Source organism: Xenopus tropicalis, chromosome 4 (genome assembly GCF_000004195.4).
Source record: "Xenopus tropicalis strain Nigerian chromosome 4, UCB_Xtro_10.0, whole genome shotgun sequence".
Taxonomy (NCBI): Eukaryota; Metazoa; Chordata; class Amphibia; order Anura; family Pipidae; genus Xenopus; species Xenopus tropicalis.
In genome coordinates, this window is record NC_030680.2 from 86,422,131 (window position 1) to 86,436,726 (window position 14,596).

General features: G+C 40.4%; 1 protein-coding gene across 3 annotated transcripts in view; it reads right to left on the reverse strand.

Annotated features, from left to right (window-relative positions):
- Positions 1-9,544, reverse strand: part of hook1 (hook microtubule-tethering protein 1) — a 37,865-nt gene extending 28,321 nt beyond the window's left edge. Inside the window, exons 1-2 of one of the 3 annotated variants that reach the window (XM_031899747.1) lie at positions 9,392-9,544; positions 1,283-1,368 (exon numbers count right to left, since the gene is read on the reverse strand). In XM_031899747.1, coding sequence (XP_031755607.1) covers positions 1,283-1,368; positions 9,392-9,436 — 131 coding nt within the window. In that variant the 5' untranslated portion in view covers positions 9,437-9,544. The remainder of the gene's footprint in view (positions 1-1,282; positions 1,369-9,391) is intronic. The other 2 variants (XM_012960479.3, NM_001102980.1) reach the window with 2 other exon arrangements.
- Between the last annotated feature and the right edge of the window lie 5,052 nt (positions 9,545-14,596).

Genomic DNA, 14,596 nt, shown 5'->3' on the forward strand with positions numbered 1-14,596 from the left:
ACAGGAAACGTTTGACCTCTGTAATTGCAAACAAAGGCTTCTGTACCAAATATTAACACTGATTTTCTCAGGTGTTCAAATACTTATGTGCAGCAGTGCAATACAAATACATTCTTTAAAAATCATACAATGTGATTTCCTGAATTTTTTTTTAAATGCTGTCTCTCACAGTGGGAATGCACCTACAGTGTGAATTTCAGACCCCTCCATGATTTCTAAGTGGGAGAACTTGCAAAATCGCAGAGTGTTCAAATACTTATGTTCCTCACTGTAAATGTGGCTCAATGATATAAAAGGTTTTCTGCATGACAACTAGATTTTGTGTCACTGCTCTTCTTATTGCAGCTTCACTCTGCTACACAGAGACATTGCTTTGTGTGGGACATAAATGATACCGCCTACATACACACATTTATTTCTTCACACAAAAAGTGCTGGTAGAAAATGTGAGTCAATAAAGACACAGAAATAATATGTTCTGTATATACACAAGAGGAGTCAATTTTACATGGGTCAGTTTGTAGGGTTACAGAAAGATTAGCTCTAACAAGTAATTGATAGTAGATTTGCTTAAAGTGGATTTTGGGTTTTCTGAAAAACAGGTTTCTGCTTTAGAGATTCCATACCTGTACACATTTAAGTACATTTTAAGTGAACAGCACCATGGGGTCTAATGGAACTACCCATCAATGCACCTTAATTTTTGCCAGGTCACCATTTCTGTTTTTCCCCTTTATATCTGATAAAGTGTCAAATGGACTGCAAGGAAGATGTTACAAAAGTTAATTTTCTCATGAAAAGAGTGCTTATCCAATCAGCAGGTCAAACAAGGTCACCCATGAAGCAGCACCTTCTCTTTTTAATACATTAGCGTGGTTGGCTATGGAATGAATAATACTTTGCAAATGAGCAAGTAAGGGGACATGGTATGCAAAGTAGTGCTGGAAGATCATGTGACTGTGTCTCGTTCTGACAGCTGACAATCTGTACGTGAAAGTACAGAAGCCCCCCTGATAGGGTAAGGGATACCTCTCTTATAATACAGAGAGCAAACTTGTGTGTTTTTAAAATAACTATTTTCAGTACGCAATAGGGTCCGAAATGGCTATTTTTAATAAAATGGTTATTTAGGCAACAGACACAGATGCAAAAGATGAGCTCTTCCATCAAATTAAATTTAAAACCCCACTTGTGTAAAAAAGGAAAAAGAAAAGTAAAAAAATTATATAATATGCAGATGACTTAAGGGTGAATGCCAAACCGGTCCTTTTCAGCGACTTACATCTCATGTAGTATCTGTGCCATGGCAACACCATTGGTCAGATCCTGGATCGTTTGACAAGGAGCAGCAGTGTTGAATGTCTGCAGCTATCAAAACAAAACACCAAATCATTAAAATGAAAATTATCCTTACCAAATAAGTGTATGCTATATTTCCAGCACAACTTTTAGCACAATTTTTAGGATACTCTTATTTACATTCATCATAGTATTATGAAAGGAGGGTGGTTCACAAAATACACTATTTAAAAAGTATCCAGTACTCACATACTCAATAAGGACATGTAACAAAATGTCACTCACTGTCTCTGAGCACATGGGGTTTTTAGAGATAAGCAGTCGAACACTATCCTAACATCACCCTGCGCAATGCAAAGCTTTGGCTGGAGTAATGTAAATGTTGCCACCACTGGAGCAGTGGAAACACATTCTCTGGAGTGATTAATCCCTCTTCCCCATCTGCCTATATGATGCATTAGTCTGGATTTGGCAGAAGCCTTGAGAACACATAGAACACATGCCTGAATGCATAATACCAATACCAATACCTGAAAAGCTTGGTGGAGGAGTAATAATGGTCAGAGAAGATGTATATCACACTAAGGGGCTGATTTACTAAGACACGATTTCGAATCCGAATTGGAAAAATTCCGATCGGAAACGAACATTTTGCGACTTTTTCGTATTTTTTGCGATTTTTTCGGCATCTTTAGGATTTTTGCGTAAAAACGCGAGTTTTTCGTAGCCATTACGAAAGTTGCGCAAAGTCGCGCCTTTTTCGTAGCGTTAAAACTTAAAAGGCGCGACGTTTCGCGCAAGTTTTAGCGCTACGAAAAAATCGCGACTTTGCGCAACATTCGTAATGGCTACGAAAAACTCGCGTTTTTACGCAAAAATCGTAAAGACGCCGAAAAAAATCGCAAAAAATACGAAAAAATCGCAAAATTACCGATCATTACGAAAAAACGCAATCGGACGCATTCGGCCCGTTCGTGGGTTAGTAAATGTGCCCCTAAGGATTAGGGCCTTTTGTTCCAGTGAAAGTAAACCTTCTACTACAATGACATTCTTGACAATTCCTAAGCAAGGAGAAGAGCATTATCAACTCTATCCCACTATAGTTAGTGTAAGGTGACACTTTCTGAGAAATATCACTGCGCACAAAATAATCTACTGCTGTCCCTTGAATTGAGCAAAACTGATCTTTAGTGTAATGGCTGTTGTACATGCGGTGTTGTGTTTGCCACAGGGATCTCAGGGTGAGATTGGTATCTGTTTGTCACCACTAGAGTCTTCGAGTTTTCTATTATTTTCCAACAAAAATTGGTCAGGCAATTAAGGGCGCTCTTCCTGAGAGCAACATTGAGAACAATATGCCAAAGTTCTAAATGACATTATTGAACAAAAAAGAATACATGACTAAAGCCAAAATTAAAACACATTTATTAAAGGACAACAATAACTTTAGAATCAATACTTAACCAACAGATTATTTATACCAAAAAAGTGACCTATTAAAGAATCTTATAAAACTGGCCTATATATCACTAAATAGCCCTTTTACATATTTTAACTTGAGCCACAATTGTGTGATGGTCTGTAATCATCTGGCAGCTCTAACTAACCAGATCCAGGCCAGAGGGAACAGAACAGGAAAAAGAGTGGGAGTAAGAGACAGAGCTCCTTTTTATTGGCTGGTGTAACCTAACATGCATGTGCGCCCTTGGTTTGTGTGTGAGCAGTCAATCATATAAGCATCCCTTAGTACTTAAAATGGCAATTTTTTTGTAGGATTATCAATGACACCAGTAAAGTATATTTTCATGAAAATAGTTTATTTATAGGAAGCAATGTTTTCATGTCATATATTATGGCATGTTTAATGCTGTATATATTTGCAATGTTCAGGTGTATAGTTGCCAATATATTGCACAGTGCTGTGTAACATAAGGGTATATACAAATATACAGATTACATACAAATACAAGTGTTTACAGAAGGCAAAAGAAAGATTGGTCTATGAAAAAAAAATAAAAGTACCAGCGTAGACTAACCTCAAAGAGCTGAACTAAACAAACTTCTCAGTGTGCTTCTAAATATTTGACAAGTTTAAGATCACATAGACATCAAATTACAGGAAAAGAGCCAGTTCCTTTTATAGCACTAGCACGCTGTAAAGCTGGACAGACAGGTATAAAACTTACTTGCACACCTGCCCCATGAAACCTAAAATCATCAATGTAAAATTAGTATCCTAGCAAATACTTGGGTAATATAAGGAAGGTTTATGCAGGCCTTTAGCTCAAGTCAAGATCTGCTCGTGTTCAAATAATGTGCGTCTCACACTAGTTATAAGTTATGGCCTAGAAAACATCAGAAATCTTCTACTCACAAATGTTATATTAAGACATATTGAAATTAAATATTTTGTTATGTTTATATGTCTAATGTGATTAAACTATTTGAGGCTGATTTTCAGAGATGGCTACTGCCTCCATCGAAAAACCCTGATTATAAAGAACTGCATCTGTTCAAAAAAAAATAGTTGACCGCCATCTTGTCGTATGGAAAAAGAGGAATGTAGTATACCTTCCAACAGTTGTAATGGCAAGCAAACTTTAATTGGATTTTAATATGTTATATTATTTTTACACATGTGTTCTGAACATAATACTAAGTGAATGGCTGTCTATGAGTCCCAGACTTAGCAGAAGCAACAGGTAAAGACTGTTAGGGTTAAGGAACCTATTCATATTCAATTCTCTCAGTAATCCTCTGCAGGGTTTCTAAGGTAAACAAGATCCAAGCAACCTGCTAAAAGCTGCTAAAATTCTAACCTGGAGAGCTGATGAACAAAAAGCTAAATAACTGAAAGACTACAAAAAGTGAAAATCAGTTGCAAATTTTCTCAGAATATCAGTGTCTATGCCATGCTAAAAGTTAATTGAAAGGAGAACAACCCCTTTAAAAGGTAATGAAATAAAAAGTGCAAGTCTTCACCTAGACATGACTGCAGAGGCAGATCAACCAGGTAAAGGAAAAAACGTCCTTCAAAGTCAGGGGAATAAATCTGACCGCTTTTCAGGTCTATGCCATGCTAAAAGTTCATTGAAATAGTTGACCGCCATCTTGTCGTATGGAAAAAGAGGAATGTAGTATACCTTCCAACAGTTGTAATGGCAAGCAAACTTTAATTGGATTTTAATATGTTATATTATTTTTACACATGTGTTCTGAACATAATACTAAGTGAATGGCTGTCTATGAGTCCCAGACTTAGCAGAAGCAACAGGTAAAGACTGTTAGGGTTAAGGAACCTATTCATATTCAATTCTCTCAGTAATCCTCTGCAGGGTTTCTAAGGTAAACAAGATCCAAGCAACCTGCTAAAAGCTGCTAAAATTCTAACCTGGAGAGCTGATGAACAAAAAGCTAAATAACTGAAAGACTACAAAAAGTGAAAATCAGTTGCAAATTTTCTCAGAATATCAGTGTCTATGCCATGCTAAAAGTTAATTGAAAGGAGAACAACCCCTTTAAAAGGTAATGTAATAAAAAGTGCAAGTCTTTAACTAGACATGACTCCAGAGGCAGATCAACCAGGTAAAGGGAAAAACTTCCTTCAATGTCAGGGGAATAAACCTGACCGCTTTTCAGGTCTATGCCATGCTAAAAGTTCATTGAAAGGAGAACAACCCCTTTAAAAGGTAATGTAATAAAAAGTGCAAGTCTTTAACTAGACATGACTCCAGAGGCAGATCAACCAGGTAAAGGGAAAAACTTCCTTCAAAGTCAGGGGGATAAACCTGACTGCTTTTCAGGTATAATGCGGGTACGCGATCCACTGCAGGTCTGTAGTTACAGCAAACAACACTGATGACCTCTGCATTCTTGCCTCTGATACATTGGCACATTACATTCTCTAAGATGTGGTTCAGAGAGTGCATGCAATGTTAAATGGGTAGTTATAGAAAAATGATTTGGTGGTTAGTAATGACATGAGGGCTACCAACATGATCCATGCATCATTGCTGTTGCCAAGATGGTTTAGGGCACTTTGAACATGCACTATGACGTAACATGCATAGCCCTTCGGCATGGAGCATGAAAGCGGGCAAGACTTTATGAGCCAAGGCTGACATCAGATCATTTAGTAGAAAAAGAAAATGTACTGAATTTAAAAGTGTTGCAAAATAAATGTTGGGAACTTTTTAAATGGCCTGCATGTCATATGTAGCTTGTATTACCTTTTAATTATATAAGACACTAAATATGTGATGTACAAAGCACGCATACAAAAGAAGCTTAAATAACAGTCAATGAGTAGCACTGAGTGTATTTCTGCAGACCAGGAAGCTTGACATAGACTCTTACGGTAATACTACAGAAAAAAAATAGAGCGTAAATTTAGACATGTGTACACAAGGGTGGGGTAAAGCCTGAGCAAGCTGTAGTATGTTTTGCGGTCATTGCATGCCTATACAAGAAATAACTAACACAGTCATGGATATGAATGCTAAACACAATATAAAAAATATTATTTTCTTAGGGTCACCAGTACCAGTATGTACAAACACTTAGATAAATAGAACACATGGAGCAACACATATTTTACCTAAATATTTTTTCTGTGGGCAACCGGCAGGTAGCTCTAGCCACTACTGATGTCAAAGTGCATAAGTCTACCATCAGAAATAGGCCGCACAAATTAAATCATGGGCGGAGTGCTAAGCATAAACCTTTGCTGTCCAAAAAGAACATCAGGGCAAGACTAAAGTTTGCTCATGAACACCTGTAAAGACCAGGACTGTCTGGAACAATGTGTTCTAGACAGACTAGGCACAGTTATTTGGACACAATACAAGAAGGCAAAAATCAAAGACAGCATTCCATCAGAAGAACTTTATACCAACTGTAAAACATGATTGGGGCTGCTTTGTTACATCAGGGCTTGGGCAGCTCACCATAATACAATCCACATTCTTCATTGCACCAGATTTTTCACTGTACCAGATGGTGCTTGAGGATAATGTGAGACCACCTGTTACCGTAGAAGATTGAAGATCAACAAAAAGTGGATCTTGCAACACAATGTAAAAAACCTGGTAGACACTTATAAGAAATGCCTGCTTGGCGTTGCTTCAGCCAAAGGGGACATGAGGTATTATATCCAAGGATGAATTTACTTTTTCCTCAGAATGAAATGGTATATATCTGAATTTTTTGTTGAATAAATGATCATTTTATATATTATTTGAATGAAGATCAAATATTGATATGTCCACATATGTTAAAAAAAAGAAAGTTTATATGGAGTGTATTTACTTTTTCACACGACTGTAAATAAAAAAAAATCATGTGTAGAAAAAAAGCAAAATAAAAGAGGCGGTAACTCATGAAATCAATATTCAGGCCAAATAAAGTATAAGGGCTCATAGGGTTTTTTACCCTGCATTCTACTGCGGTGGAGTTCTTATTCATTCCACCACAGCGGAGCGCAAGATGAAACACCAATCAATTTTTCTTACTAGCCTGTATTGGCACAATGACATGTAAATGCGGAACGCATGTGGAACGCAACATGATGCCAGTGTCAGCACAGGCCGGTAAGGAAGAATGGATTGTGTTTCACCCTGTGCTCCTCTGCAGTGGAACATGGCAAAAGTCCACCACATGTGAGCACAGGGCAAAATGCCTGTGTGCACGAGCACTTAAAATATTTACTGAAAAGCAAGACAAAGTCTTACTAATTTTTGGCAGAGGCAAGTAATTTTAGTCTGGATGTAATGTTGGGATACATTGGTATCCTTATGGATCCTGATTTCAGAAATATAAGCAAAAATACTGCTATTTTACTCTACATTTCACTTTTGCAATACTGTGCATGTACACAGCCCAGACCAGCTGAAAGGGATCACTTGCAGGTCTAGACAGACATTCAAAATAGACCCTAATGTAAAATAAAACCTGTAGCACACCAGTAATTTGCAAAAGTGCAAGGATGTGTTTAAAAAAGGCCCTAGCATTTGAAATACACATAGGCCCAATAAAAATTAACTGTATTTGGCATATTACAGCAGTTCCTCTGCCACTGGGCAAAATCTACAGACAGGCAGTCCCAGGCTGCAAAAAAATTCCTGGGGTCAAAGCAGGACAGGACTGCTGCTTACAATGTGTATCAGACAGGATCTGTGCCACTGTGACTGAATGCTCTGATTGTCAGCCATTTGTGACAGAATGCTCTGTTATACAGATAGGTAGAATCTCAGCCATAAAGCAGGGCAGAACTGCTGCTTACAATGGGTATCAGATAGACCAGTGATGCCCAACCATTGGCTCGTGAACAATATGTAGCTTACCCACTCCATTGACGTTGCTCCCAGTGGCCTTAAAGCAGGTGCTTATTTTTGAATTCTTGACTTGAAGACAAGTTATGGAGGCATATAAACCATGTGAACTGCCAAAAAGAGCCTCTTATAACACACATAAGTAGCATATAGAGCGGAAAGGTGTGGGTAAGATCCTACAAGGGCAGCATTTTGCAGGTTAGGTTCAGGTGCCAGTTCAGTTTTGTGGCTTTAGGCTAATGCCACACCATGCACATGGTGTGGTAAGAGCGAATGGCACGTATTTTGAGCAATCGTTTTTCGGCTTGCGGAAAATATACGCATGGTGTGGCATTAGCCTTAGGGAAGGATGCTGGTTAAGGTTTTGCAGATTAGTAGATTACTAGATTGGGCAGAGCTCTCTTCACCTCTTGTATCGGTTATTGATTGCTTTATATGTTACTCTGTATGTCCAATGTATGAAACCCACTTATTGTACAGCGCTGCGGAATATGTTGGCGCTTTATAAATAAATGTTATTAATAAATTAGGGTCTGGTGCAAGCAGAGTTTTCCTTCATCTGCACATCACTACAGTGGCCATGTGTCTCTCTCCTGATGTGAAAAAAAGCAGGGGATCAGGGTCGGACTGGGCCACCGGTAAAAAAACCCGACCCTTGCTGGAGCTCCCCGGCCGATCGTTCCTGCCCTGACAAGTTAAACTTATGTGTGCTCAGGGGAGGACGTTGGGTGGGGGACCCTGCGGGGGGGTTAGGGAGGCTTAGCGGTGGGGGCTGCAGGGGGTGCAGGGGACGCAGCCAGCAAGGGCACCTGCAGGGTCCCTGGGGCTGCAGTTCTGGTGGGTCCTGCACCCCCCAGTCCGACCCTGCAAGGGACTACTCTAAACCAGACTTGAAATAAAAAAGCACAGGACATTGTTTACTGGTGTGCCATTGGTCAGTTGCTGATAAGAGCAAGTCAGGCACAGATAAGGAAGTGAAACATGAGCAGAGAGTAAAACTCGCCCACTCCTCATTCAGCCACTGACACTATGGGAATACAGCTCTCCAGTTAGCAGTGGTTTTAACCCTATTTTAACTGTTTTGCCATTTGATTTTTTTTAAAAAACATCTCTTCGAGTGCTGTACTATTTTAGGACTACATAATATAAACACTGAGTTTAGATTTTGACTTTACATCCCCTTTTAATTCATGTACACTTATAAAGCTGTGTAATGATGACTGGTGAGCAAAGAATTGTGGTGTAAATCAAATCTTGAAGAAAATCTGTGAAAACTGGAGTTAAAGTGCAGCACTTTTCATTAGGAATTACTGAGTGTGTGTGACTGATCTGGAATACAAACCCACACCCTTATCCCCGCACATCACACCCTGTGCCCCTGCAGTTCCTGACTGATGCCACTGAGGCTGCGGAGTCGCACAGACTGGCTGCCTGACGCATCACACTGATAACAGCTCCTGACATTCCCCACACGGGTTCCTAAGGTTAAAGTGTCCCCTCGCCCAGTGACTTCCAGCAATTCCCATCTGCTTTGTTAGTTATTCTGCAATGAGTAGAATTACAATGACACAGACCGAAGTTCCATGATTAATGCTTTAAACGTGATTTGCCGATTCCAGGCTCAGCCTGCAACTCCCAGCATCCCCCGCAAAACTCCTGAGACTTGGAGTTCAGGTTTAAAGACACTTTAGTAATTGTAACTAGGTTATCCCAAATGCTCAAATTACATTAACCATACTAACCCCATTAACCCCCCTTCTTACCCAGATAATTAGACTCTCACACAGCTCGTTCTCCTTCTCGGCCATGATTCCGGTCGTTTCCTTTTTTAATCCCAGACCTGTCACTCGTTTTTCCCCACCCCCTTGTCCTCTGACTGCAGTTGACCTCACCTGAAGAACAGGGGCGGGATCAGAGAGAGGCAAGTGCTGAAGCCTATACCCGCCTTCTGTGTAAAGGACTGCGAAATACACGCGCGTCACGTAGCAGAACGAGCGTAATCCTGCTCTGTGAATAGCAAACTACACGTACGTCTCTTCGTGCTGCTGTAGCTCCAGCCTATACATGGGTGCCTGCAATAGGGGCAATGGGACCCACCCCCCCCCCCCCGCCTGCCCGGAATTTTACCCTGAAACAGAGCCAGCCTGTGGGAGGCAGACTAGTGCCGAGAGTAGAGGGTAACTCGGAAAGAATTTCAGCCACTATCTTAATTTGCCTGCATTAAAATAAAGTACCTAATTAGCTTGCACTGTCTATCATTCATATGTATATGTTTTGCTGTTCCAATTTCCCTGCTTGTAGGTGGGAGGAGCGGAGGGGCAGGCCACAGGAGGAGGGTAGTGTGACCGCTGCTTGTATCAGTGCATTGGTCCTACTTTTTCTCTGCCAGCCGTTCCGCCTCACACACGGGTTACAGGCAGCAGCAGGCATATTACACGATACTGTACTAATCCCCCGCACTTTTTCTCAAGTTGCTCCTCACCTAACATAGTAACATAGTAAGTTGGGTTGAAAAAAGACATACGTCCATCACGTTCAACTATAATGCCTATATATAACCTGCCTAACCACTAGTTGATCCAGAGGAAGGCAAAAAAAACCATCTGAAGCCTCTCTAATTTGCCGCAGAGGGGAAAAAATTCCTTCCTGACTCCAAGATGGCAATCGGACCAGTCCCTGGATCAACTTGTACTAAGAGCTATCTCCCATAACCCTGTATTCCCTCACTTGTACTAAGAGCTATCTCCCATAACCCTGTATTCCCTCACTTGCTACGTAAAGTTTGTACAAGTCCATATGGCCGTCTTTTCGCTGCCTGCCAGCAGGGCGCTATTGTATTACTGGGCATGACTCCACTCCCTTCTGCCTCTTGTAAAATAAAATTATTAGGTGGCAGGACTTGATTCAGGAGTAAGCAGGTGCTTGACCATCTCCTTGCTGTGCTGCCTTTGTGACTGAGCAGCCCTGAGCCCTTTCTGAACTAGTCACCAGCTGAATTATCCAGGTAGCTAACCCACCCACCCATACACACCCACCCATACACACACAGAGTGAGCCTGGCTATCTAGCTGCAATCAGCAGCAACAACTCTTCTATTTATGTCTGTTGCACTGATCATCTCAAATATTAAGTATTTTGGGAGTGACGGAATGGTACCGTGAGACTAGAACGCTGGTTGGTGTCTCTTAATTTCTGTACCCAGGGACCACCGACTTGCTCCCTTAATTTAGTGATCCCTAACCAGTGGCTCAGGGGCAACACATTGCTCACCAACCCCTTGGACGTTGCTCTCAGTGCCCCCAAACCAGGTAGTTATTTTTGAATTCCTGACTTGGTGGCAAGTTTTAGTGGAATAAAAACAAGATTTACTACCAAATAAAGCCTCCTGTAAGCTGATAGTGTGCATAGAGGCTGCCTAATAGCCAATCTTAGCCCTTATTTGGCTCCTCCGTGAACTTATATGTTGCTCTCCAAGTCTTTTTACATTTGACTGTGGCTCACGAGTAAGAAAGGTTGGGGACCCCTGCCTTAAAGGGGAAGGAAATGTTAAGCACCCCCAAGTGACTTGAATCGCTTACCTCGTACCCCGGTCTGGTGCCCCTATTAGGAGAAAACCGCACCAGCCCAGGGCACCTGGGGCGATGCGCTTCCTCCTTCCGCCTTCGCTAAGCCTTGACTGTGAGTCAGGCGCATGCGCAGTAGAGTGAAAAAGCTGACTTCTCTGTTAAAGTTCGGCTTTTCACTCTACTGCGCATGCGCCTGACTCACAGTCAAGGCTTAGCGAAGGCGGAAGGAGGAAGTATATATATATATACTGCCAATCGAAAGCACTCACGGCTCCAAGTAGTTCAAATAATCAGCATATTTTATTGCTCCACACTCATATCGACGCTTTTCGGTCCACTAGTAATATATGTATATAGGTATATGAATTTATTTTGGTGAGCACCCAGCGTGAGAGAGAGCAAAAAACTAAAGCAAAACAAAGTCAAGTATGATTTTTTTGTATTTGGTATTAGAGTGCAGACATAATATATATATTCCAATATGGTAAAGATCTTTAATAGGTCACTTATTATGATGTTGGTATCTGGTGGGTTAAGTATTTATCCTGAAGGTATAGTTTTCCTTTAAGAAAATCCTTTAGTGAACTAAATCAGCCATAAAACACATCAGATCCCTCTTTTTCACAGTTTTTCAGGGTCAAATTAATGTGCTTGTGGGCCAAAAGCAAGGGCTACATTTTCTTATTCTTCCCTCCTAAATGTGGGGCAATATGACCCCCATCCTAAATAACTTAGCATAGTAATGCTATTGCTGGATAAGAATGCATGCAAATCCTTTGCTTGTCAGACACTCTCTGAGAACAGTGTATTTTCAAAAGAGGTGAACTAAATGCAGAATTTTAGATTCCAAGATGTTGGCAGGTCATTAACCCCTTTGCCAACAATATAGAATCTATTTGCTTTGCTGCGAAAGGGTTAAAGGGTCCATCTGTTAATAAATCCAGTTATGATGAGATTAACAATTGGGCTAAAACCACCCAAAGGTCCTGACAAGTTCATACTCATGTAAAATCTGTGGAATGAACCATTGCATGCAAAGCATTTATCAGCACACACATTAAATACTTACATGTTAAAGGCCCAACATCTGACCCTGAAAAACTGCTTTCTGTGGGATTCAGCATTCTGGAGCATTCCATTTTTTTGCTGGTATGGAAAAACAAACCTTAAAGTCTCAGACAATGGTAGATATTGATATTGATCAAAGAAAATAAAATGTGCTTTTGATCAGCCAGCTAAAATTATTTAGTCAAAGTTCAGATGGCTTGGAAACCTGCAGCACCCTCCCAGATCAAGCATTAATAAATCTGCCCCTGCACAATAAAATGATGACAGAGTCAAGATGATTTATAAAAGTCTGATCTAGCCAGAATAATGTGATTTGTTCCCCAAGGAGAAAAGTGGTAAACTGGTCAGACCAAGGAAGCTATGATATCATTAAATCTACCTCACTTCTGTTCTAAATACGTTTTAAAAATACAACATAAATTTAGGATCGTAGGATAATATGAAAAGCTTTGTATTTAGGCCCAGTGTTTTCTATTTATATATCTGGCAATTTACTAACCCCATAAAAATATAGGGACCAGCCACATATTAAATCCACAAACTGCATGGCTGGTTAATTTAGGGCTGAACTCCAGGAGTTTAGATGCACAAACAAAAGAAAACATCCAAATTTATCTGATTTGACATTCCATTACAGCCTATGGAGAGTAGGTTGTGTTGCATGGTGGATCATATTAAATCTGACCCACAAAATCTGATCAAAAGTACTTGAGGAGTTTAGCCCTTAGGGAGGTGGCACATGGGGAGATTAGTGGCCTGCAATAAATCTTCTCTACCACGAATGACCAATCCCCCCGAAATGCCATCCCACTGGCAAGAATGTAAATCACCAGTTGGATGGCATATGCGTTGATTCAGATTTCCGTAGTTGCCTAAAGTTTCTATGCGAGGCAACTTTCGGAAACCGAAGCAACGCATTTGCCATCCCACCGGCAAGTTATATTGTTGCTGGTGGGATGGTATTTTGGGGAGATTAGTCACCCGCAATAGCGAATATTTATTGTGGCTGTCTAATCCCCCCTTAGACACATGCTGCAGACTGAACTGGAAATGCAGCCATGCAGCATGCATCTTTATTAATTGCTAACTAGCCATGAAGGACATGAATTCAATTTGTGGCCAGTATTAAAGCGTAAAAGTGGCAACCCTAACTAGGGCATACAGCCAACTTAGCTTCTGCTTTGGTAATTTTTACAAAGTTTTAAATGTTTTAGTGGAAAGCATACTTCTGACACATGCACTTCTGGCATCAATCACCTCACATGCCTACAAGTCATTGGAGTGTAGGCACAGCACACTAAGGGAATCCTACAGTATACATATCCCCTCCTCAAGACAGGTGTTACTTCATGGCTCCCTTGGGGTTCCCCACACAGTTCACTAGATCAGGGTGAACTGTTACACAGAGTATCAATACAAGTCAAGTACCTCTGTGATTAATGTCCCTACACTCATATTGCATTCAATTTAGCATTTCAACATTGCTCTTGCATTCAAAAAGAAAGGACAAGAAATGCTCAGTACATTGGAGTAGAGATGCTGCCCCCCTCTAGACTTGCTTTAAGGCTAAAATTGGAAGCGTGGAGCTGGAGAGAGGGGACGGCAGGAACACCGCTGTGTGCATTTTATGTTAGGACTGTAAAATTGGCAAAATGCACTGATTTAGTTGCACAGTTGCACAATTTCAATTATACTGCCTGATCATCTGGAGGTGTCTGACAGGTCAGGGGATAATTTCAACTCATTATGTGGTGATCCTGAAGGATTGCAGGTGATCAGACATGTCTGTGAGTACATTAGCAGTTCCAATGATTGGAGCTTTTAGCCCAAACAAACGTAATATTACAAGGGGGCCATAAACATTTATGTCCACTCCTATGGTACCCTTCCATTCTGCTTTTGGATGGATTTGTCAGATAGCATGAAGTACTGGCCAGTGTTCAGCTACAGTCACTTGGACTGTAAGCTCTACAGGGCAGGGGCCTCCTTCCTACTGTGTCTCATACCACATGGCACTTATTCTCTGTGTATTTATAGTTATTTATTGTATATATTCTAATACTTGTCCTCCCAGTATATAATTGTGTGTAATGTAAGATTGTACAGCGCTGCATATCCTTGTAGCACTTTATAAATAAAGTTATGCATACATACATATTGTATATTTGAAATATTTAGAAAGAATATGTCAGGTGAAATATATATGTATATGTTATAGGGCACATATATAGGTATGTATAAATAATACAATATAGCTTTGTAAAATGATTTACACCAAATGAAGTTGTAAAAATGAATAGTTTATTTCTAATGCTGCGTTATCCATTCAGATGA